General features: G+C 46.3%; 2 protein-coding genes across 2 annotated transcripts in view; both read left to right on the top strand.

Moving 5' to 3' along the window:
• The first annotated feature begins 367 nt into the window (after nt 1-367).
• Nucleotides 368-26,791, top strand: part of LOC143764885 (uncharacterized) — a 79,745-nt gene continuing 53,321 nt past the window's right edge. The window contains exon 1 of the mRNA XM_077250958.1: nt 368-469. The gene's annotated coding sequence lies outside the window, so the exon portion shown is untranslated. The remainder of the gene's footprint in view (nt 470-26,791) is intronic.
• LOC143768954 (uncharacterized) lies at nt 6,445-9,574 on the top strand. Its single transcript, XM_077257558.1, has 2 exons — nt 6,445-8,231; nt 9,142-9,574. Exon 1 carries the CDS (start codon nt 6,482-6,484, stop codon nt 7,595-7,597), a length of 1,116 nt encoding a protein of 371 aa, XP_077113673.1. The 5' UTR covers nt 6,445-6,481; the 3' UTR covers nt 7,598-8,231; nt 9,142-9,574.

Below are 26,791 nucleotides of genomic sequence, written 5' to 3' on the forward strand. Positions count from 1 at the left end.
CAATTAGTGATGAGCGAGTGTACTCCTTGCTCAGGTTTTCCCAAGCACGCTGGAGTGACCTCCGAGTATTTGTTATTGCTCGGAGATATAGTTTTCATCGCCTCAGTTGCATGATTTATGGCTTCCAGATACGCTGCATACATGTGAGGAATGCCTGTTTGTTAGGGAATTCCTACATGTATTCAGCGTATCTGGAAGCTGTAACGTTTAGGATTACTTATGAATTTGGGGACATTGATTATTACTAGTGTCAGTTGTTCACTAATGAGACTGATATTTGATACCCTTGTATCCTTTGTCTGGTATGGCTGCTATTGTAGTTGAGAGTTGAGACTTCACTTCCTCCTTGTTTGAACCCCTCCCTGTCATCTAGGTCTGTGGTATTTACAGCCATCACCAGCAGAACAAATCTGTCTCGTGGGAATCGGAGGCAAAGAATTACTGACTGCGTGTGAGCTGTGAGAAGAGGGTAAGTACTATCATAGAATACATACTACTGTACAATGGGGTCTTATCAGGGCTCCTACACAGGGTTATTCTCTCAGATTACATGCAAATCTGATAGAAAAACAAAGGATGGCACATTGTGTTATGGGGCATGTATATGAGAAGATTATCAAAGTATGAATGTACTTATTCCAGATTATCTGCCCGTGTAAACATGATGAAGATCACCCGATAAATAAGCAGAATGCCTCTTTCTGGGGTGATTGGATTGTTTATGCCAGCAAAAAAAACATTGTTACTGTTACAACGTCACCTCGTGTAAACAGGAAAAGAGCTGCCGATGACACTGTAAGGGCACAGAATGCTCGAATGAGTGATTATTCTATTCCCATCATTGTTAGTCGGACTGTGTAACCCTGTGTATGGTCGACCTCTGCTTACTAAAAGGTGTGTCACAAGCAAAGTACATTTTAATCAATAGATCTCGAAATAAAAATAAGTTCCACAGTTGGATGTGTTAAAAAAATGTTCCTGTGCCGGGATAATCTTATAAATGTGCCCTTTACTGAGTAATGTTTGTTTCTGACTGCACAGGAACATGGTCTGATCATATCACAGCTCCTGGGCAGGGGAGGAAGCAAAAGAGCATACAGACAGGACAGCACGAGATCACAGCTGATTCTTTCTGTGAGGTTAAATATGTTTCAAAACAAACAGTAAAAGCTTTTCCTAACAAACAGAATCAGCTGTGATCCTGTGTTGTCCTGTCTGTATACTCTTTTGCTTCCTCTACTGCCCTATAGATGTGGTATGGGGCACATCTAAATGCAACACTATGGAGACATTCGCACCTAGGTGCACTGCTTCTAGCAGCGTATGGGGTGGTTCATCGAACTGTTTTCAGCAAAATTGTAGCATAAAACTTTTTGAAATGTCACAGTTTTTAAAATTAGGCAGAGCTACGTGGGAGGTGGCGTGACATGCACAGATAAAAAATTCCTCTGAAAGGCAAACTGTCACCCCCTGTGACGTTTTAGCCTATTAAAATTGGCCTACAGGTGATAGAATGGTAAAACTAGTCAAACCTGTATGCATCATATCAACAGTTTTCTGGTGGAGAAATCCTCTTCATTAGCATACTAGTCCTCTCCCATCAGCATCATAGTGCCTTGTGACATGTAGCGGTGGCCTCAGAATCCCGCACCTGTATACTGCAATACCCCGATTACACTTTCTCTTTTTTGCCTTTCTCTGGGCATTGGCTTTTTTTTTCTACTAGCGTGGGTGAGTCAATCCTACTTCCGCTCCAGTGACCTCCGGCGTGTGCCCTGAAAATGAGCTTTCCCCACTCCGCACTTACAGTGACTCGCCAGCACAGAAGAATGAAGAAGCCTGTGCCCATAGAAGGGCTATTGCAGGACGCAGGTGCGGGATTCTGGGGCAGCCACTACACGTAACAAGGCACTGTGAGGCTAATGGGAGGGGATTGGTATGATAATGAAGACCGGAGGCAGAGATTTCTTCCAGGCACCGCACTCCCCAAAGCCTGGAAGAACTCATTAGCATGAAAGAATAAAAGAGGATTTCTCCACCAGAAAACTGTTGATATGAGGCATACAGTTATGACTAGTTTTACCATTTTATCACCTGTATGCCCATATTAATAGGACAATACGTCCTAGTGGGTGACAGATTCCCTTTTAATTTGCACTATAAAAATGGCATAAATTATGACAGAAATGTACTCCACTACCTAACTGTGTACATTTCTTGGAGTGGCGCTGATGAATAGTTCATTAAATGGATCATGCCTCTTAAAGGGGTCGACCACTTTCTCTTGTTAGTTTAGTTTTCCTCACAGACTGGCCATTACCTCTGTCCACAAAGTGGCTGCTGATGAAGAAGGCTGTGACCAGACCTATCAGTCTCCTTCCATAGAAAAGCAGCTTTCCCGTGTGAGGTGTTTGACAATCGGAGGAGGCTGATGGACAGGTTTGGTGACCCTCCAACAGCAGCTGGTCAATTTGTGAAGGTGTGCCAATAAACATAGGCAGCCCCTTTTATGAATATGGTGAATTGTATTGTCTTCATTAAGACTGGATTACAAAGCGCCAGTCTGCATAAATTGTGGGCTGTATCTCTGACTCTGCACTACAAATCTAGCACATGCTCATTTTGTGGTAAAAATTCCATAGATTTTAACAGTGAATTTCACATATCACAAATATGAAAAAAAATCGGAATGCAACACATGGTGATCCTACCACTGATACTTGGCAAAAAAGCTCTGTAGTGCATGGATTCGCTACTAAGGGGTCGCTGCGGAGTCTAGGTGCCACTATACAGTCTCCTCTGGACCAAATGGTTTTTAGACCTCGTTCATATTTATTTTTCTAACTTTGTCAAGAAGGCCTCACCATAGAATCAAGAAATAGCGCCGACTCATCCCCTTGCATGGTCTCGATCACTAACTAGGGCTCCAAGAAATCAGGAATAGGTCTGACATTGGGGGTTAAATCTTCATTCCATCTTCATAAAAGCGCACTATGTGTTTCAAGAGTTGTCTTTTATGCATTTTTTAACCATTGATCTTAACACTGACATAAGGGTTAAAAAAAAGTATGTCATATCCCATCTAGCAAGTATGTGTTTTCTTAGAGAAAACTTCCTACTCAACAACATACCGGGACTTTTTGATTAAGAATGCTGAGCTGAACTCAGAACTACTGTACTGATGTACACAGCAACTTTTATAAAGATGGAATACAGACTTCTCTTTCTCACCCTCGTCTACTGCATCTATGCCTGTTTTCCTGAAGCCTCACATTACTAGACCTGCAGACTGACATTTTTCTAGAAAATAGGTTTTATTTAAAATAAAATCTATGTTTGTCTTTCTGTTCCATTTTAGTAACAGAGATATGAAAATAATGGCACTGTTGGACACAAGTGACGTTAAATTGATCTCATTGACTCATAGGCCAAATTATCCTCTAGATTTGAAAAAAAAACCTCTTTTAATGGAACCTGTCAGAAACGGTAAAACACCTAAATCACTTATATGACTGTGTACTCCTTTAAAAGATAAGCCACTTGTTTCCTGTTTAACCCAAAAGTACTCCTCCGGCTGCAAGACATAGCATTTAATAAGTTGTGCCTGGAAGTATATTGCGGTGTGACGATGCAGTTAGAGCTTCTCAGCCTCATGCTCTATTCCCTACCTAGCAGCACCCTCCGATGGCTGATGGAAAGGTCAGTGGCCATGTGCTAGAGGAAACAACCTGTCAATCCACCAGAGGAACCCTCCTCCTGCAATGTAGGGTATACAGGTTGAGGCTGAGAAGCTGTAAGTGCATCCAATGCGCTTCCATACACAATTTTAAAATGTGATTTTTTTTCTTGCTGCTGGAGCAGTGCTTTGTGGTCATAAAGGGATCAACTGGCTTGTCATTTAAAAGACTACACAATCATATTAATGGTTTGGAGGGGAAATGTTTCTGACAGGTTCCCTTTAATTTAAGCATAAACATATTAATGACCTGATGATGCAATAATGGAAAATCCGGGGGGTGATCAGCCGCCATCACCTATCTTACAAGGAAGTGATTCACCATGAACAAGGGCAGAGTAAACTTATTACCTCTCAGTGCTCACTGTGGTCCATCAATCCAGGACTAACAAGCCACCAAAGGAGCCAATGCCCATTGTAGACTTTCTAGTATCAATCCATAAGTGTGGGATATCACAATAGACTTGACTCATTATTCTCTTGATCTATGGAACTCAGCAGTTCACCACATACCGTAGAACCCCCAGAAATTATGAAACGTGGATTTCTTGCAGCTAAGCGGAGGTGACGTGTGGGGATGTGGTCACACAGGTGCAGGCACTCTGCAAGCTAGTCTATTGGAGGAATGGATACAGCGGAATGGTCATCTTCATGAAGTTATCTCGTTTTTAATTCTTTTTGTTTGTGGGCCCAGTGCATGTCTGCCAGGGCTGGACTGGCCATCTGGCAATTCTGTCAAATACCAGAAGAGTCTGTCTGGTTGTGAGCTGCCTTGTCTGCTACGTTGTTAACAGAATCTCCACCCATACAGAGCAGGCTGGAGCGAGCTGCCCAACCCCCTCCCACAGGCGGCGTACAAGGAAGCCGTCATGACAGGGGGTTTGAAGCTAGGCACAAGGGAGGTTGGGGGTTAATGCAAGGAGGAGGAGGGAATTAGTGGTATGTTAGGGTAATATTGCTCTGGCAGGGGGTGGAGCCGGTCACTTCCCGCTCAGGAGAAAATTGAGCAGGACGCAGACACTCACAAGAGATGAGCTCCGTGGACCACGTGCTGTCCCAGCAGCGGGCGGCTGCTGTATCCCAGCCCCCCAGCTGGCTAGAGGCTCAGGTGGCTGGCATCCTGGGTGGTAGTAGCAGCGGCCCCACGGCGGGTGGCTCCGGCGAACGGCGGTCCCGGCAGGTAAGGCCTCCCGAGCGCCTATCCCCCGACTTGCCTTCTGGCACCCCAGCGGCCACGCAGGCGCCCCTCCGGTGACCCTCCGGACCGTGTGCCTGCCTGCAAATGCCCAAGCAGGCCGTGGTCTGGGAGGAATCCGACAGCCGTGCTGCGGCGGCAGTCAGGCCTTCTCCCTCCTCACTCTGGGGGGTGGGGCCTGCGTGCGCCAGAGCTGCGGTGGTTCGAAGCAATGTCACGGCAGGCCGCTGCAGCGCGGTGCAAGCTGGGCGGCCCGCTGCTTATAACAACGCGAGACGGCGTGGGAGTCCCCCAGAGGTAGCGGCAGGCAGCGCCCCAGACTCGGAGGGGCTGCTTGACTCTAGCAGGGATCCCGGTTCCCTTATCCTACCTGCGAATGGGTCGGCACCTTATCGTTCGGCGGGGTCAGAAGGCGGCGGAGCAGATAGCCGGCCTGGGTTCAGGACTCCTTTGCACCAGTCTACAACAGTGATGGACAGCTCCTTGACAGCGCCTTCTACAGGGGCCAGGATGGCGGGACCTGCATCATGAGGTGAACTTCGCAGCCAGGAGGGCCTGAGGACGGCATCACGGCAGACGGCTGGACGACCTCATCATCTGCGGCTGGGGGGATCACAGCTCCTCTGCAGCCTGGTGAGAATAAGTCTGTGTCATGTTTGTCCCCGGCGTTTTCGATGCCTACATCAGTTATAGGGGATCGGGTTGGGGAGTCCGTAGACCGGGGTGAGGGAGTTAGTGGGCAGGCGGATGCGCATTGTGAGGGAGTGGGGGAGCTTTTGTCTGGTGTTCGAGAGCTGTTGTCACGATTGGGCGGCGTTAGGTCTGGGATGTCCCCTTTGTCAGTCTGGGTGAGTTCTTCTGATGTAGTGCTTGTGTTGTCGGGCAGCGGGTCTATGGGGTGGGACAGGTTAGCCGAGCTGGTATCCGTTTCCGTACAGACTGAGAAAGAAAAGGAGGGGGGCATCCGCTTAGACGATAAGGCGCGTGGCGAGGTATATGTTTGTTTTGAGGGGCCGTTAGGGGCTCATTTGAAGTAAGAAGGGCGGGAAAAGATTTGGAAAGATGAATATATGGAGATTTTTTCGCTTCTGCCGTTAGAGAAATTTAATTTGCATCAGAGCAAGAAGGAGGATAGTAAGAAGGAGGATGAGGAAAAACGGCGATGGCGCCTCATTCCTCAGACGTTTGTGAATTGGCTTCAGGCGTTCACGATCTTGGTGAGTGTTATTGGTGAGAAGGACCCAAGAATTGCTCCGCTTTGTTTTGTTACATGGACTCTATAGGTGAGACGTATAGGGCTTATGGGGGCCAAGCATGATTGCGGTACGACGAGCAGTTCAGACAACGGAAGGCGGTTCGTCCTGTGATTCGGTGGGAACAGAAAGATATTGGGTTGTGGTTGCGTGTTATGGCGCCTACGAAGTTTGGTCATACCTTTCAGAGCGGGGCCGGAGCTTCTGGCCAAGCCGCTTCGCAAGGTAGCTCCTCAGGAACCGGGGGTCAGTCAGGACAATCCGGTGGTCAAAAACACGGTGTGTGCTGGCAGTTCAATGAGGGCCAGTGTAAGTTTGGAGCAACTTACAAGTTCAAGCACTTGTGCTCGCACTGCAATGGTTCTTCCCATGGAGCATCCAGATGTTTTAAGAAAAAAGGGAAGCCTGATGGTAATTCCAAAGGGGGCGACGCCGGTGAGGTTGGACGCGATGGTCCCCTTTCTAAATAGGTTCCCTGACATGGAGAGGGCGGAGTTGCTGCGAGCGGGTTTTAGCATTGGGTTTTGCATTCCCACCCCTGCTTTTGATGTGCCACAGAGTTTGAAGAACCTTAGATTGGCTGAATTGCACACATCGGTTGTGTCTGAAAAATTGAGTAAGGAGGTGGCGTTAGGTAGGATGTCTAGACCTTTTCACATTCCTCCTTTTGACGACCTGGTCGTGTCACCGTTGGGTGTGGTTCCCAAGAAGGACCCTAACAAGTTTAGGCTCATTCAACATTTATCTTATCCGAAAGGGAGGTCTGTGAATGATGGGATCGATCCAGAGCTTTGTTCTGTAGTTTATACGTCGTTTGATGAGGCAGCCAAGTGGGTGCGTAGTTGTGTCAAGGGGGCGTTGTTGGCTAAGACCGACATTGAGTCGGCTTTTCGTTTATTGCCGGTTCACCCAGCCAGCGTGAGGTTGTTAGGTTGTTATTGTTACGGCGGGTTTTATGTTGACAGATGCCTGCCGATGGGTTGTTTGTTGTTGTGTACTTATTTTGAGGCCTTTAGTTCCTTTCTTGAATGGGCAGTTCGGGACGTGTCCGGTTTGGATTCGGTAATTCATTACCTGGACGACTTCTTGTGCATAGGCCCTGATCGGTCTCCATGTTGCGAGGTCCTGTTGAGGACTGTTGTTTGGATAGCTGAGCTGTTCGGGGTCCCATTCGCACCCGAAAAGACTGAGGGTCCGTGTACAAGTTTGTCATTTTTAGGCATTGTTATCGACTCGGTGAAATGGGAATTTAGGTTGCCTGTCGACAAAGAGCTTGGTTTGAGGAATGAGGTGGCGCGGGCTAGATGCTTGAAGAAGTTGCCGTTGCGTGAAGTGCAATCTCTCCTCAGGAAACTGAATTTTGCATGCAGGATTATCCCAATGGGGAGAGTTTTTTTCCCGCAGGCTGGCTAGTGCCACGGCGGGGGTGAGCGCCCCTCATTATTTTGTTCGTTTGTCGGCCGAGCACAAGGCCGATTTGGAGGTTTGGGACCGGTTTTTGGCTTGTTACAATGGACGTTCATTGTTAATGGATGACGTGGTAGTCAATGCGGACCTGGATCTCTTTACTGACGCGTCAGGCGGTTTTGGCTTCGGGGCCTTTTTTGGGGGCCGTTGGTGCGCCGCTAGATTGCCGGAAGAATGGTTTTCAAACAGGTTGGTAAGGAACATTACCTTGCTAAGGATTTTCGCGATTTTGGTGGCAGTGCAGCTATGGGGCAATGACTTCCGTAATAAAAGGGTTCATTTTAATTGTGATAATATAGCAGTGGTATGTGCCATCAACAGTTTGATAACATCCTCACCTCCGGTGATCAGAGTCCTGCGTCAGTTGGTATTGTCTTGTTTGTCCTTGAATGCCTATTTTACGGCATCTCACGTGCCCGGTGTTCAAAATTGTATTGCCGACTCTTTGTCTCGTTTTCAGTGGGAGCGTTTTTGGTCGCTGGCTCTGGATGCCGAGGAGACGGGGTTGGAATGCCCGGCGGAACTTTGGAGCGTGGTGTCCGGGCTGCAGAACCTTTAATTCAGGCATCCTTGGCTCCTAGTACGTGGTCGGCTTATCGGTCGGTATGGAGTTCTTGGGAGATTTGGTTGGCGTCGTGTGGTGTTGCTGATACGGGACAGGATCAAGTTGGGGCCTTGCTGCTATGGTTAAGACATGGGGCGGATCACAGATGGTCGGCGGCTAAGGTCAACCGGATATTGGCAGGGTTGGCTTTTGGTTTTCGGCTACGGGGTCTTCAGGATTTGACGAAGTCTTTTTTGGTGAAGCAAACAGCGAAGGGGATGAGAAGAGCAGGCACCTGAGGTGATCGCAGGCGCCCGGTGTCGTTTGAGATGTTGGAACATTTAGGTGCGCAGCTGGATGATATCTTTGATTCCCGTTTCGAGGCCGCCTTATTTCGGCTTGCCTTTTCCCTTGCATTTTTTGGGGCTTTGAGAGTGGGGGGAGCTCGTTTCTCCTACTACTGTTCGGCAAGGGGGGCTTTGAGCCGGGGACGTCTTCGTTTCAGGGGGGTCTTTGCAATTTTGGATTCGGAAGTCTAAGACGGATCAGGCGGGGAGAGGAAAGAAGGTTGTATTGGGCGCGGTTCCGGGTTCGGATATGTGTCCTATTCGTTGTTGGCGGGTCTTTGATTGTTTTCAACCGAACAGAGATGGGCCATTGTTGCGTCACGAGGATGGGACGTTTCTTTCCAGATATCAATTCGTGGCTGTTTTTCGGCAGGCATTAATGGCCATTGGGGTGGACTCTTCTAGATTCGCCTCTCATTCTTTTCGTATTGGGGCTGCTACAGAGGCAGCGCTGGGTGGTTTGGCTCCTTCAGTGGTACAGAGGATAGGTCGGTGGGAGTCTGGCCGTTATCGGAGTTATGTTAGGCCTTGAGAGGTTGGTTGATCGGTTGTCTTGTGTGTTTTGCCTGCACGTTTTTTAAGTTGTTTGTGTTTTCCAGGTTCAACCTCGCTGTTGGTTTGGATTGTCGGCCACTCCTACGTGTATTGGCGCGCGAAGCGGGAGGACGTCCAACAAGATGGAAGACAGCTGGGTTTTTCCAGGGACGTGGCCGTTATCAGGTGGTTGGGTTTCCGAGGCTTGGGCTGGAACAGAGTCATGCAAGAGGTGCATAATGGAGTTCGTTTGGACAGGCCCCCTGATATCTTGGTGTTACATGTTGGGGGAAACGACTTGGGAGTTCGCACTTGTCGGGAGTAGTGTTAAGCATTCCGATACCGCAAGTATCGGGTATCGGCCGATATTTGCGGTATCGGAATTCCGATACCAAAATCCGATACTTTTGTGGTATCGGGAATCGGTATCGGAACCATATTAATGTGTAAAATAAAGAATTAAAATAATAAATATGGATATACTCACCTCTCCGGAGGCCCCTGAACCTTACCGCTGTTAACCGGCAGCCTGCTTTGCTTAAAATGAACGCGTTTAGGACCTTCCATGACGTCACGGCTTCTGATTGGTCGCGTGCCGCTCATGTGACCGCCACGTGACCAATCACAAGCCACGACGTCATTCTCAGGCCCTAAACTCCTCATTCTAGGAATTTAGGACCTGAGAATGACGTCGCGGCTTGTGATTGGTCGCGTGGCGGTCACATGAGCGTCACACGACCAATCAGAAGCCGTGACATCATGGAAGGTCCTGAACGCGCTCATTTTAAGCAAAGCAGGCTGCCGGTTAACAGCGGTAAGATGCAGGGGCCTCCGGACGGGTGAGTATATCAATATTTTTTATTTTAATTCTTTATTTTACACATTAATATGGTTCCCAGGGCCTGAAGGAGAGTTTCCTCTCCTTCAGATCCTGGGAACCATCAGGATACCTTCCGATACTTGGTGTCCCATTGACTTGTATTGGTATCGGGTATCGGTATCGGCGATGTCCGATACTTTTCGGGTATCGGCCGATACTATCCGATACCGATACTTTCAAGTATCGGACGGTATCGCTCAACACTAGTCGGGAGCTGATTCAAGACATTAAGCATGACCTGCTGAGATTATGGGTTTCCTTTCGGGAGATGTCCGTAGTGTGGTCAGAGATTGTTCCGCGGAAATCTTGGAGGCATGCTAGGTCGGTGGTTAAGATTAATAAAGCCCGCGTCAAGGTTAATCGGGCAGTGTCTGGTTTTGTGGTTTGTAATGGGGGTCTGGCAGTTCGGCATTTTGAGCTGGAATGTGGAGGCGACGACTTTCTTCTGGGCGATGGTGTCCATTTGAACGCCGTGGGCAGTGATTTTTGGGCCCTTGGGCTGCAGACCGGAATTGAAAGAGCCATAGCGGTTAGGGGTGGTGGGGTCTCGGGTACTTGAGGGGGTCAAATACCCTCATTGTGGTGGTGGGAAGGGTCCTTGGAGTTGGTGCTAAATTGGCCTGGGGGATCCGTCAGGATATGGATTCTTCAGTTGGTATAAGTATTGGTTTTGGGTCTGGTGTTTTGGGGGAATCTTGGCAAAGGTGGGCCAGATTCCTAAGTTGGAAGTGGACAATGGTAACCCTCCGGGGTAATTTTGGTGCTCTCGATCCAGTGGGGTAACGGCTGAGAGTAAACTATAGTTGGTTCTCGTCCACTAGTTTATCATATGGTTAACACCAGATTTTTAGCTTCAAGGACCCCTTCCAGCTTATGTTACTGTTATATGTTTTGTTTGTTTGTAAAAGAGGCTGCTGTGGCCAATTATATCCATTTGGGAATCATGTCTTTATTTGGGGATGGGGAGAGGGGTCGGTGACCCATGGGAGAGTACTTAGTATTTAGCAGTCGACAATACCAATGTCAAGAGCAGGCTGGAGCGAGCCGCCCAACCCCCTCTCACAGGCGGCGTATGCGGAAGCCGTCATGACAGGGGGTTTGGAGCTAGGCACAAGGGAGGTTGGGGGTTAATGCAAGGAGGGGGAGGGAATTAGTGGGAAGTTAGGGTAATATAGCTCTGGCGGGGGGTGGAGCCGGTCACTTCCCGCTCAGGAGACAATTGAGCAGTCCCGCCCACCCACCGTCTTTTTTGTTTATAGTTAAGAAAGACTTTTTGTTTAATGTTTTTGGGTCATAGTGGCTGTAGGCGGTGGGAGGGGTCCTTGGAGTTGGTGCTAAATTGGCCTGGGGGATCCGTCGGGATATGGATTCTTCAGTTGGTATAAGTTTTGGTTTCGGGTCTGATGTTTTGGGGGAATCTTGGCAACGGTGGGCCAGATTCCTAAGTTGGAAGTGGACAATGGTAACCCTCCGGGGTAATTTTGGTGCTCTTGAGCCAGTGGGGTAACGGCTGAGAGTAAACTATGGTTGGTTCTCATCCATTAATTTATCATATGGTTAACACCAGATTTTTAGCTTCAAGGACCCCTTCCAGCTTATGTTACTGTTATATGTTTTGTTTGTTTGTAATAAAGGCCGCTGTGGCCAATTATATCCATTTGGGAATCATGTCTTTATTTGGGGATGGGGAGAGGGGTCGGTGACCCAAGGGAGAGAACTTAGTATTTAGCAGTCGACAATACCAATGTCATGTTAAGAGTTGTGATTGAGCACAAAGTTGCTGACTCCGTCACTTACCCCAGAAGGCCACAGGTATCATTAGAAATATTGGTCTTGTGGTAAATCTTCCATTCTCCCATCCAGGGTTCAGGGGGGCGAAACTTCTCAATGGGCCCCTAACCAGATAACCTTGATTACAACTGGCACCCTAATAGTGGAGGAGGACCTCAGCAGATGACCGCGCTGTTACCGAAGATAATCTCTATAAAATGACCAACATGGATATTACCGCCATATGGTCAGTGGTAAATACCAGCCCTACAGAACATATAAGAGATAACAGCACAGTTGCAGATAATGTCTTACCGCTGACATTCTTTCTGATGGAATCGTTCACTTTTCCCATCTTTTCCATCTGGCCCAGACTGACATGACAACTTCTTCCAGCAACGACTCACCTGCAGAGAATACAACAAAGACATATTTCACTTCTCATATTCCAGCCCCATCGCCATCTATCCCAAACCTGCACAAACTATTCATCCTGCTGATACCCCAATACTGAGCCGCTGTTGCCGTATGTGTCCCTATTATTGCTCCTGCTGTATGGTTCTCTGTGCCTTCTAAATTCTAAAGCAACCCTCTATAATATAGTAATGCCGGACTGTTCCAAATTATTAGGCACAGTAGAATTTCTAAACATTTGATATGTTTTAAAGAACTGAAAATGCTCATTTGTGGAATTTGCAGCATTAGGATGTCACATTCACTGAACACCAAAGCTATTTAACTCCAAAACATCCTAACAGGCCAAGTTACATGTTAACGTGAGCTTGTGAGTTTTTGGAGAGGTTCTGCTTGTATTTCTTTGCATGAAGTCAGATTAGTGTTGTGAAATTGGATTTTGGGCTCCCCCGGTGGCCACTGGTGGAATTGAACTGGTGTGCATCATCCTCTCTGTTCACCTGTTTCCATCAGGATGTGGGAGTCGCTATTTAGCCTTGCTCCTCTGTCACTTCCATGCCGGTCAACATTGTAATCAGAAGCCTTTCTGTGCATGTTCCTGCTGCTAGACAACTCCCAGCTAAGTTGGACTTTAGTCCTTGTTTGTTTTTGCATTTTGTTCCAGTTCACAGCTGTAGTTTCGTTTCTGTGTCTGGAAAGCTCTTGTGATCTGAAATTGCCACTCTGATGTTATGAGTTAATACTAGAGTCTTAAAGTAATTTCAGGATGGTGTTTTGATAGGGTTTTCAGCTGACCATGAAAGTGCCCTTTCTGTCTTCCTGCTATCTAGTAAGCGGACCTCAATTTTGCTAAACCTATTTTCATACTACGTTTGTCATTTCATCTAAAATCACCGCCAATATTTGTGGGGGCCTCTGTCTGCCTTTCGGGGAAATTTCTCTAGAGGTGAGCCAGGACTATATTTTCCTCTGCCAGGATTAGTTAGTCCTCCGGCCGGTGCTGGGCATCTAGGGATAAAACGCAGGCTACGCTACCCGGCTACTGTTAGTTGTGCGGCAGGTTTAGTTCATGGTCAGTTTAGTTTCCATCCTTCCAAGAGCTAGTTCTTATGTTTGCTGGGCTATGTTCTCTTGCCATTGAGAACCATAACAGTTTGACCGGCCAGTAAGGGTTAAATTAATTGACAGAGATAGGAGAGAAAAGAGAAGTCTGCTGAAGATTTTTTTTTTTTTTTTTTTTTTTTTCCTTCAGTTCTGAGTGTGCTTGTAATTGAATTTCTTGCAAGTCTGCCTATATTGCAGCCTTTCTCTCTCTCTCTCCTTCTAATCCTGGAATGGCTCTGTGTTCACCTGTTTAAAATGGATATTCAGAGTTTAGCTGCAGGTTTGAATAATCTCACCACGAAAGTTCAAAATTTACAAGATTTTGTTGTTCATGTTCCTATATCTGAACCTAGAATTCCTTTGCCTGAATTTTTCTCGGGGAATAGATCTTGCTTTCAAAATTTCAAAAATAATTGCAAGTTGTTTTTGTCCCTGAAATCTCGCTCTGCTGGAGATCCTGCTCAGCAGGTCAGGATTGTGATTTCCTTGCTCCGGGGCGACCCTCAGGATTGGGCTTTTGCATTGGCTCCAGGGGATCCTGCGTTGCTCAATGTGGATGCGTTTTTTCTGGCCTTGGGGTTGCTTTATGAGGAACCTCAGTTAGAACTTCAGGCGGAAAAGGCCTTGATGTCCCTATCTCAGGGGCAAGACGAAGCTGAAATATACTGCCAGAAATTCCGTAAATGGGCTGTGCTTACTCAGTGGAATGAGTGCGCCCTGGCGGCGAATTTCAGAGAGGGTCTCTCTGATGCCATTAAGGATGTTATGGTGGGGTTCCCTGTGCCTGCGGGTCTGAATGAGTCCATGACAATGGCTATCCAGATCGATAGGCGTCTGCGGGAGCGCAAACCTGTGCACCATTTGGCGGTGTCTACTGAGAAGACGCCAGAGAATATGCAATGTGATAGAATTCTGTCCAGAAGTGAACGGCAGAATTTTAGACGAAAAAATGGGTTGTGCTTCTATTGCGGTGATTCAACTCATGTTATATCAGCATGCTCTAAGCGTACTAAGAAGCTTGATAAGTCTGTTTCAATTGGCACTTTACAGTCTAAGTTTATTCTATCTGTGACCCTGATTTGTTCTTTATCATCTATTACCGCGGATGCCTATGTCGACTCTGGCGCCGCTTTGAGTCTTATGGATTGGTCCTTTGCCAAACGCTGTGGGTATGATTTGGAGCCTCTTGAAACTCCTATACCCCTGAAGGGGATTGACTCCACCCCATTGGCTAGCAATAAACCACAATACTGGACACAAGTAACTATGCGGATTAATCCGGATCACCAGGAGATTATTCGCTTTCTTGTGCTGTATAACCTACATGATGTGTTGGGGATGTAAGGGGACGCATGGGGACGTACCTGTGGTTTCCATTTCATCATCTATTCCCTCTGAGATTCCTGAATTCTTGACTGAATATCGTGACGTTTTTGAAGAACCTAAGCTTGGTTCATTACCACCGCACCGGGAGTGCGATTGTGCCATAGATTTGATTCCGGGTAGTAAATACCCTAAGGGTCGTTTATTTAATCTGTCTGTGCCTGAACATGCTGCTATGCGAGAATATATAAAGGAGTCCTTGGAAAAGGGACATATTCGTCCTTCGTCATCTCCCTTAGGAGCCGTTTTTTTCTTTGTGGCTAAGAAAGATGGCTCTTTGAGGCCGTGCATTGATTATCGGCTTTTGAATAAAATCACGGTTAAATATCAATATCCGTTGCCACTGCTGACTGATTTGTTTGCTCGCATAAAGGGGGCCAAGTGGTTCTCTAAGATAGATCTCCGTGGGGCGTATAATTTGGTGCGAATTAAGCAGGGGGATGAGTGGAAAACCGCATTTAATACGCCCGAGGGCCACTTTGAGTATTTGGTGATGCCTTTTGGTCTTTCAAATGCCCCTTCAGTCTTTCAGTCCTTTATGCATGACATTTTCCGTGATTATTTGGATAAATTTATGATTGTGTATCTGGATGATATTTTGATTTTTTCGGATGACTGGGACTCTCATGTCCAGCAGGTCAGGAGGGTTTTTCAGGTTTTGCGGTCTAATTCCTTGTGTGTGAAGGGTTCTAAGTGCGTTTTTGGGGTTCAAAAGATTTCCTTTTTGGGATATATTTTTTCCCCCTCTTCCATCGAGATGGATCCTGTCAAGGTTCAGGCTATTTGTGATTGGACGCAACCCTCTTCTCTTAAGAGTCTTCAGAAATTTTTGGGCTTTGCTAATTTTTATCGTCGATTTATTGCTGGTTTTTCTGATGTTGTTAAACCATTGACTGATTTGACTAAGAAGGGTGCTGATGTTGCTGATTGGTCCCCTGCTGCTGTGGAGGCCTTTCGGGAGCTTAAGCGCCGCTTTTCTTCCGCCCCTGTGTTGCGTCAGCCTGATGTTGCTCTTCCTTTTCAGGTTGAGGTCGACGCTTCTGAAATCGGAGCTGGGGCGGTTTTGTCGCAGAGAAGTTCCGATTGCTCCGTGATGAGACCTTGTGCTTTTTTCTCGCGTAAATTTTCGCCCGCCGAGCGGAATTATGATGTTGGGAATCGGGAGCTTTTGGCCATGAAGTGGGCTTTTGAGGAGTGGCGTCATAGGCTTGAGGGGGCTAGACATCAGGTGGTGGTATTGACTGACCACAAAAATCTAATTTATCTTGAGTCCGCCAGACGCCTGAATCCTAGACAGGCGCGCTGGTCGTTGTTTTTCTCTCGGTTTAATTTTGTGGTGTCCTACCTGCCGGGTTCTAAGAATGTTAAGGCGGATGCCCTTTCTAGGAGTTTTGAGCCTGACTCCCCTGGTAATTCTGAACCTACAGGTATCCTTAAGGATGGAGTGATATTGTCTGCCGTTTCTCCAGACCTGCGGCGGGCCTTGCAGGAGTTTCAGGCGGATAGACCTGATCGTTGCCCACCTGGTAGACTGTTTGTTCCTGATGATTGGACCAGTAAAGTCATTTCTGAGGTTCATTCTTCTGCGTTGGCAGGTCATCCTGGAATCTTTGGACCAGGGATTTGGTGGCAAGGTCCTTCTGGTGGCCTTCCCTGTCTCGAGATGTGCGAGGCTTCGTGCAGTCTTGTGACGTTTGTGCTCGGGCCAAGCCTTGTTGTTCTCGGGCTAGTGGATTGTTGTTGCCCTTGCCTATCCCGAAGAGGCCCTGGACGCACATCTCGATGGATTTTATTTCGGATCTTCCTGTTTCTCAGAAGATGTCTGTCATCTGGGTGGTGTGTGATCGTTTCTCTAAGATGGTCCATTTGGTTCCCCTGCCTAAGTTGCCTTCTTCTTCCGAGTTGGTTCCTCTGTTTTTTCAAAATGTGGTCCGTTTGCATGGTATTCCGGAGAATATCGTTTCTGACAGAGGTACCCAATTCGTGTCTAGATTTTGGCGAGCATTCTGTGCTAGGATGGGCATAGATTTGTCTTTCTCGTCTGCTTTCCATCCTCAGACTAATGGCCAGACCGAGCGGATGAATCAGACCTTGGAGACATATTTGAGGTGTTTTGTGTCTGCAGATCAGGATGATTGGGTTGCTTTTTTGCCTTTAGCGGAGTTTGCCCTCAATAATCGGGCCAGCTCTGCCACCTTGGTGTCTCCCTTTTTCTGTAATTCGGGGTTTCATCCTCGATTTTCTTCTGGTCAGGTGGAATCTTCGGATTGTCCTGGAGTGGATGCTGTGGTGGAGAGGTTGCATCAGATTTGGGGGCAGGTAGTGGACAATTTGAAGTTGTCCCAGGAGAAGACTCAGCTTTTTGCCAACCGCCGGCGTCGGGTTGGTACTCGGCTTTGTGTTGGGGACTTGGTGTGGTTGTCTTCTCGTTTTGTCCCTATGAGGGTTTCTTCTCCCAAGTTTAAGCCTCGGTTCATCGGCCCGTACAAGATATTGGAGATTCTTAACCCTGTGTCCTTCCGTTTGGACCTCCCTGCATCTTTTTCTATTCATAATGTTTTTCATCGGTCATTATTGCGCAGGTATGAGGTACCGGTTGTGCCTTCCGTTGAGCCTCCTGCTCCGGTGTTGGTTGAGGGCGAGTTGGAGTACGTTGTGGAAAAAATCTTGGACTCCCGTGTTTCCAGACGGAAACTCCAGTATCTGGTCAAATGGAAGGGATACGGTCAGGAGGATAATTCTTGGGTGACTGCCTCTGATGTTCATGCCTCCGATTTGGTCCGTGCCTTTCATAGGGCTCATCCTGATCGCCCTGGTGGTTCTGGTGAGGGTTCGGTGCCCCCTCCTTGAGGGGGGGGTACTGTTGTGAAATTGGATTTTGGGCTCCCCCGGTGGCCACTGGTGGAATTGAACTGGTGTGCATCATCCTCTCTGTTCACCTGTTTCCATCAGGATGTGGGAGTCGCTATTTAGCCTTGCTCCTCTGTCACTTCCATGCCGGTCAACATTGTAATCAGAAGCCTTTCTGTGCATGTTCCTGCTGCTAGACAACTCCCAGCTAAGTTGGACTTTAGTCCTTGTTTGTTTTTGCATTTTGTTCCAGTTCACAGCTGTAGTTTCGTTTCTGTGTCTGGAAAGCTCTTGTGATCTGAAATTGCCACTCTGATGTTATGAGTTAATACTAGAGTCTTAAAGTAATTTCAGGATGGTGTTTTGATAGGGTTTTCAGCTGACCATGAAAGTGCCCTTTCTGTCTTCCTGCTATCTAGTAAGCGGACCTCAATTTTGCTAAACCTATTTTCATACTACGTTTGTCATTTCATCTAAAATCACCGCCAATATTTGTGGGGGCCTCTGTCTGCCTTTCGGGGAAATTTCTCTAGAGGTGAGCCAGGACTATATTTTCCTCTGCCAGGATTAGTTAGTCCTCCGGCCGGCGCTGGGCGTCTAGGGATAAAACGCAGGCTACGCTACCCGGCTACTGTTAGTTGTGCGGCAGGTTTAGTTCATGGTCAGTTTAGTTTCCATCCTTCCAAGAGCTAGTTCTTATGTTTGCTGGGCTATGTTCTCTTGCCATTGAGAACCATAACAGATTAGCCTCCCAGAGCTGCTGTTTTGATGTGAACTGCCTCCCACCCTCATAGATCTTTTGCTTGATGATACTCCAAAGGTTCTCTATAGGGTTGAGGTCAGGGGAAGATGGTGGCCACACCATGAGTTTATCTCCTTTTATGCCCATAGCAGCCAATGACTCAGATGTATTCTTTGTAGCATGAGATGATGTATTGTCATGCATGAAGATGATTTTGCTCCTGAAGGCACGTTTCTGCTTTTTATACCATGGAAGAAATTTGTCAGTCAGAAATTCTATATTCTTTGCAGAGGTCATTTTCACACCTTCAGGAACCTTAAAGGGCCATACCAGCTGTTTCCCCATGATTCCGGCCCAAAACATGACTCCTCTACCTCCTTGCTGACGTCACAGCCTTGTTGGGACATGGTGGCATCTACCAACCATCCACTACTCCATCCATCTGGACCATACAGGGTTGCTCGATACTCAACAGAAAACAAGACTGTTTAAAAATTAGTCTTCATGTATGTCTGGGCCCAATGCAACCATTTCTGCTTGTGAGCACTGTTTAGGGGTGGCCGAAAAGTAGGTTTATGCACCACAGCAAGCCTTTGAAGGATCCTAGTCAAATAAAAAAGGCAGCACACTGCAGCGCTAAGACATGCAAACATGAAACATGAAAACTGAACTGCAATACTGCACTAGAAATATGAAAAATGAGAGCGTTTAGCGCATACAAATGGCCAATTTTATGTGTACCTGATAGCCCCTTTACGGCATCTCTCGTATATCAGGTCCTACGCTTGCCTACCTCGCTGAGAATAAACGTCTCCATGTGAATGGGTACCTGTGAAAACCTCTTCCTAGACTCATATTCTCTCTCTCTGTGGAGGGGTACTGGACCCGCTGCGATTAAAACACCTGGGCTAGGAGGCGGAGTGCTCAGTCAGAAGGCTAAATAATATATTTGAAAAAACTGACCGTCACATCCATACATAGACTAAGTGTGAACAGGTGCTGAACCTAGAGTAACCAACTCATATATAGTCAAATAAAAAAGGCAGCACACTGCAGCGCTAAGACATGCAAACATGAAACATGAAAACTGAACTGCAATACTGCACTAGAAATTTGAAAAATGAGAGCGTTTAGCGCATAAAAATGGCCAATTATATGTGTACCTGATAACCCCTTTACGGCATCTCTCGTATATCAGGTCCTACGCTTGCCTACCTCGCTGAGAATAAACGTCTCCATGTGAATGGGTACCTGTGAAAACCTCTTCCTAGACTCATATTCTCTCTCTCTGTGGAGGGGTACTGGACCCGCTGCGATTAAAACACCTGGGCTAGGAGGCGGAGTGCTCAGTCAGAAGGCTAAATAATATATTATAAAAAACTGACCGTCACATCCATACATAGACTAAGTGTGAACAGGTGCTGAACCTAGAGTAACCAACTCATATATAGTCAAATAAAAAAGGCAGCACACTGCAGCGCTAAGACATGCAAACATGAAACATGAAAACTGAACTGCAATACTGCACTAGAAATATGAAAAATGAGAGCGTTTAGCGCATAAAAATGGCCAATTTTATGTGTACCTGATAGCCCCTTTACGGCATCTCTCGTATATCAGGTCCTACGCTTGCCTACCTACAGGATCCTACACCTTGAGGTTTGAGGGACTCCAGAGGCACCAGCAGCTTCAAATAACTGTTTGCTGCTTTGTAATGGTATTTTGGCAGCTGCTCTCTTAATCCAATGAATTTGTCTGGCAGAAACCTTCCTCATTATGCCTTTATATGCATGAACTCTGTCTGTGCTCCGTTTCATTCACAAATCTCTTCACAGTATGATGATCACTCTTAAGTTTTCGTGAAATATCTAATGTTTTCATACCTTGTCCAAGGCATTGCACTATTTAACGCTTTTCAGCAGCAAAGAGATCCATTTTATTTCCCATATTGCTTGAAACCTGTGGCCTGCTTATTAATGTGGAACATCATTTTTAAGTAGTTTTCCTTTAATTAGAATCACCTGGAAAACTAATGATCACATATGTTTAAGATTGATTTCAGTGAACCATTGAGCCCTGAGGCACAATATCAACCATGAGTTTATTTGAAAAACAAAACAATGAAATCTTTATGACACTTAAATACAATTTGCATAATAATTTGGAACATGGTGTTTAGTATAATGCATTCCCCATAGGCAGACTCTATACCATAAGGCAGCCCCAATAGGCAGACTCTGTAGTATAAGGAAGCCCTTCATAGGCAGACTCTGTAGTATAAGGCAGCCCCCATAGGCAGGCTCTGTAGTATAAGGCAGCCCCCATAGGCAGGCTCTGTAGTATAAGGCAGCCCCCATAGGCAGACCCTGTAGTATAAGGCACCAACCTATAGGAACACTCTGTAGTATAAGAAAACCCCCCTATAGGATAATTCTGTAGTATAAGGAAGCCCCCCATAGGCAGACTCTGTAGTATAAAGCAGCCCCCATAAAAATAAATAAATTCTCACCTCTGTTCTTCCTGGTTCCTCTGCTGCTCTGAGCACCCGCACATCTCCGGACTGTGGGTGCCGGGTAGTGAAATCATCATGCCCACTGTCATTGTCGGCGTTGGTGACGTCAGATCCTGACAGGGGGATGATGGGAGAGTGAGCGTAGCTCTCCATCTCTCATCAATATGGTCAGCTATATCAGCATGTAGTCAATACAGCTAAACCTGAGATGATGGGGGGAGTAGTGGGCTCAGGGGCCCCATAGCAGCTGGGTGGCAGAGCAGTGAGATCGATTCTCCCTGCTCTGCCACAGAATGTAACTGTATCGGTGCGCTGTGCACAGTAGCGTAGCTTTGGTTGGGCTCCCTCAGAACACGGGGCCCAGGGTGATGGCCCCCTCTGCCTCCCCTGTAGCTATGCTACTGCTGTCAGTATTTGTCCCTACACTGACCTCTATCATCACTTCAGTATTGGAAATAATAGAGCAGTGATTGTGTGTCCTCATCTGTGGAAAGCAGCACAATCACTACATTCCACACCACATCCACAGTGGTGACAGAGCTTTACATGTCTCCACATCACATCCACAGTGGTGATAGAGCTTCACATGACTCCACATCACATCCACAGTGGTGATAGAGCTCACGTCTCCACATCACATCCACAGTGGAGATAGAGCGTCACATGTCCCTACATCACATCCACAGTGGTGATAGAGCTTCACATGTCCCCACATCACATCCACAGTGGTGACAGCGTCACATGTCCCCACATCACATCCACAGTGGTGATAGAGCTTCACATGTCCCCACATCACATCCACAGTGATGATAGAGCTTCACATGTCCCCACATCACATCCACATTGTTGACAGATCATCACGTCTCCACATCCATTCCACAGTGGTGATAGAGCTTCACATGTCTCCACATCACATCCAGAGTGGTGATAGAGCGCACGTCTCCACATCACATCCACAGTGGTGATAGAGCGTCACATGTCCCTACATCACATCTACAGTGGTGATAGAGCTTCACATGTCCCCACATCACATCAACAGTGGTGATAGAGCTTCACATGTCCCCACATCACATCCACAGTGGTGATAGAGCTTCACATGTCCCCACATCACATCCACAGTGGTGATAGAGCATCACATGTCCCCACATCACATCCACAGTGGTGATAGAGCTTCACATGTCCCCACATCACATCCACAGTGGTGATAGAGCGCACGTCTCCACATTACATCCACAGTGGTGACAGCGTCACATGTCCCCACATCACATCCACAGTGGTGATAGAGCTTCACATGTCCCCACATCACATCCATAGTGGTGATAGAGCTTCACATGTCCCCACATCACATCCACAGTGGTGATAGAGCTTCACATGTCCCCACATCACATCCACAGTAGTGATAGAGCGTCACATGTCCCCACATCACATCCACAGTAGTGATAGTGCTTCACATGTCCCCACATCACATCCACAGTGGTGATAGAACGTCACATGTCTCCACATCACATTCACAGTTGTGATAGAGCTTCACATGTCTCCACATCACATCCACAGTGGTGATAGAGCTTCACATGTCCCCACATCACATCCACAGTGGTGATAAAGCTTCACATGTCTCCACATCACATCCACAGTGGTGATAGAGCTTCACATGTCCCCACATCACATCCACAGTGGTGATAGAGCTTCACATGTCTCCACATCACATCCACAGTGGTGATAGAGCGTCACATGTCGCCACATCACATCCACAGTGGTGATAGAGCGTCACATGTTCCCACATCACATCCACAGTGGTGATAGAGCTTCACATGTCCCCACATCACATCCACAGTGGTGATAGAGCTTCACATGTCTCCACATCACATCCACAGTGGTGATAGAGCTTCACATGTCTCCACATCACATCCACAGTGGTGATAGAGCTTCACATGTCCCCACATCACATCCACAGTGGTGATAGAGCTTCACATGTCTCCACATCACATCCACAGTGGCGATAGAGCTTCACATGTCTCCACATCACATCCACAGTGGTGATAGAGCTTCACATGTCCCCACATCACATCCACAGTGGTGATAGAGCTTCACATGTCCCCACATCACATCCACAGTGGTGATAGAGCTTCACATGTCTCCACATCACATCCACAGTGGTGATAGAGCGTCACATGTCGCCACATCACATCCACAGTGGTGATAGAGCGTCACATGTTCCCACATCACATCCACAGTGGTGATAGAGCTTCACATGTCCCCACATCACATCCACAGTGGTGATAGAGCTTCACATGTCTCCACATCACATCCACAGTGGCGATAGAGCTTCACATGTCTCCACATCACATCCACAGTGGTGATAGAGCTTCACATGTCCCCACATCACATCCACAGTGGTGATAGAGCTTCACATGTCCCCACATCACATCCACAGTGGCGATAGAGCTTCACATGTCTCCACATCACATCCACAGTGGTGATAGAGCGTCACATGTCTCCACATCACATTCACAGTTGTGATAGAGCTTCACAGGTCCCCACATCACATCCACAGTGGTGAAAAAGCATTACATGTCCACACATCACCCCTGCCATATGTACTGTGAGGTGAAAAGTCTACAGTGATGTGTAAATCTAGATATATACCACATAATACACTTCAGCTGCTGCAGAACCTCTGTCTATAGTGATGTGTGTGTGTGCAAGAGTGTAAGTATTGCATCATACAAAAAATTGTACACGAGAACCAAAAACTGAAATGTATAAACTTTATTGAATATGAATATATAAAAGGCTGCTAAGAAGTACCACTCACCCCCAATGATAACTAGAAAGAGGCTGTCTAAATTATGTTACAATGTAAACATCCCGAATAATACATACAGACAATGTCTTGAGTCAAAGAGAAAGGACTCAAAGTGGAGAAAGCATCAACAGTACATATCACAACAGTACAGATTATCTGTTTTGGATGGTGGTGCCTGCCCCAACCCATGTTTCGGCGCTCTGCCTTCTTCTTCTAACCCCCAAAGGAAGGTGCTGCAGAACCTCATATTACATATCTCAGCTGCTTCACAACCTCATAATACACACCTCTGGTGCTGCAGAACCTCACAATACATCTTGACTCCTCTTTTTTCACATGTCAGTATCTGTATGTATATCAGCTTGCATTTCTCTGTATTTGTCTCATTAACCCCTTCACGCCGCAGCCCTTTTTCGTTTTTGCGTTTTCGTTTTTTGCTCCCCTCCTTCCCAGAGCCATAACTTTTTCATTTTTCCATCAATATGGCCATGTGAGGGCTTATTTTTTGCGGGACGAGTTGTAATTTGGAACAACACCATTAGTTTTACCATGTACTAGAAAACAGGAAAAAAATTCCAAGTGTGGTGAAATTGCAAAAAAAGTGCAATCCCACACTTGTTTTTTGTTTGGCTTTTATGCTAGGTTCACAAAATGCTAAAACTAACCTGCCATTATGATTCTCCAGGTAATTACGAGTTCATAGACACCAAACATGACTAGGTTATTTTTTATCTAAGTGGTGAAAAAAAATTCAAAACTTTGCTAAAAAAAAATAAATTGCGCCATATTCCGATACCTGTAGCATCTCCATTTCTCAGGATCTCGGGTCAGGTGAGGGCTTATTTTTTGCACGCCAAGCTGGCATTTTTAATGATACCACTATTGTGCAGATAAGTTTTATTGATCGCCCGTTATTGTATTTTAATGCGATGTCGCGGCGACCAAAAAAAGTAATTCTGGCGTTTTTAATTTTTTTCTCGCTACGCTGTTTAGCAATCAGGTTAATGCTTGTTTTTTATTGATAGATCAAGCAATTCTGAACGTGGTGATACCAAATATGTGTATGTTTGATTTTTTTATTATTGTTTTATTTTGGATGGGGTGAAATGGGGGAGATTTAAACTTTTTTTTTTTTTTTTTTTTTTTCATATTCTTTAAAACATTTTTTTTACTTTTGCCATGCTTCAATAGCCTCCATGGGAGGCTAGAAGCTGTCATAGCCTGATCGGCTCTGCTACATAGCAGCGATCATCAGATCGCTCCTATGTAGCTGAATTGAAGGCTTGCTATGAGCGCCGACCACAGGGTGGCGCTCACAGCAAACTGACATCAGTAACCACAGAGGTCTCATGGAGACCTCTGGTTATTATGCCGACGCATCGCTGAGCCCCATCATGTGACGCGCGGCCGGAAGCGCTAGTTAAGTGCCGCTGTCAGCGTTTGACAGCGGCATTTAACTGGTTAATAGCGGCGGGTGAATCGCAATTTCACCCGCCGCTATTGCGCGCACATGTCAGCTGTACAAAACAGCTGACATGTCACGACTCGTGACTTTGATGTGGGCTCACCGCCGGATCCCACATCAAAGGGGGAGACACGACATGCGCCGTATTAGTACGGGGCATGTCGTGAAGGGGTTAATAAATCAAAATCTTAAGCCTTTAGTGTGGTGTGCATGATTGAACAGACACTTAATAGCGCTGAAAAAGAACATGCAGAGCCAAGTTTGAATCTATGCATTTTATTCTATTTCCACACATTCTTTAATTCCCATTTTTTTCGCATTTCACAGTATGAGATATATGATTAAAACGGGCCATTTAATATCTGTTAGACTATTACCACTTCTGAATTTTGTTCGTGCAATTAATGTTGGTTTCAATTGCAACATGTGATCTGTAACTGCTGACCTCGGGTGAAATGTCACTTCATGGTCGTATGATTCTCCTGACCCCTTCTGTCACGCAACTTTTTTTCAAATGTTGTGTATATTTATACCCGCTTCTGCTGAATGTAGTTTTATTGTGGTTATCTTGAAGAAGAAGTATGTATATTTCGAAATGCATTGACAAGTAAACCACCTACACTTGGTTCCTTCATCCTTTCTCCATTCACTTCTCCATTGCCTGTACTGTAATAAAATGCATTCAAGAAATTACTGATTTTTATGTGTTAAAGTGAACCTGTCACAAGAAAAAGCACTATTAATTATATTACTATATGTGGTTAATTTGCAGGTTATTAGCGTTACTAACCTGGTCGGCGCCCGCACTTAGCCAAACACTGCAGGGAGAAAAATTATTTTATTTCCCCCCCCCCCCCCCCCCAGCATTCCGGTTTCACTCACAGGAGCAGTGTCGGCTCAGCCACTTGTCTGGATTGAACAGAGTTCTGCCTATAACTGCGCCCCGGTCTTAACTGACAGCCAGCCGCAATGCAGAGCCGGTATTCTCTGTATTCTCAGAGCGGTGACTGAACCAGCACCAGCACTGCTCCCCGGACTGAAATTAGAATACTGTGGTGAGAATAAAGTTTATTTTCACCCTTCAGCTTCTGGCTATGTGCAGGTGCCAGGCAAGCTAGAAACACTTTTAACCTGCAAATGAACCCCTTATCTGCAAGTTAATAGCATTTTTTCTGGTGACAGGTTCCCTTTAAAGATGTACAAAGATAATGATGCAGAGAGATAGATAATAGGTATCCGGAAGATATATAACTTCGCAACGGCACAAGACATTATAAAATTGCACCCTTTATTACCTAGCATGTGGTGCTTATTGTCCAGATTTCTATTAACCAAATAAATAAATAGATAGCCAGCTAAGGTAAAGCAAACAGCTTTGATCTGATATCAGGCTGTGAAGGTCCTTGGATATTGGCCCCTTCCTAGCCTAAAAATACAAGCACGATGCTGCCCCATTAGATGCTCCAATTTTGATGCTTAGTCTTGGCTCTTCCTGATTGCCCTGGTGCGGTGGCAATCGTGGTAATGATAGTTGGGTTGATGTCAGCTGTGTAGTGTCACCTGGCATGCAGCCCTGGAGTTAGTAATGGAGAGGTGTCTATCAGACACCCCCTTTGCTAGCCCAGTAATAAAAAGAAAACACACACACAAAAAAATACCTTATTGTAATAAACACTCCCTCATTCCCCCCTTTATTTTTTTTTAAATCCCACGCAGGTTAGACATAGTCCACACAGTCGGACGTTGTCCAGCAAATCTGACAAAATGTATGGAGCCTCGTTCTGACATT

Source organism: Ranitomeya variabilis, chromosome 4 (assembly GCF_051348905.1).
Source record: "Ranitomeya variabilis isolate aRanVar5 chromosome 4, aRanVar5.hap1, whole genome shotgun sequence".
Classification (NCBI taxonomy): domain Eukaryota; kingdom Metazoa; phylum Chordata; class Amphibia; order Anura; family Dendrobatidae; genus Ranitomeya; species Ranitomeya variabilis.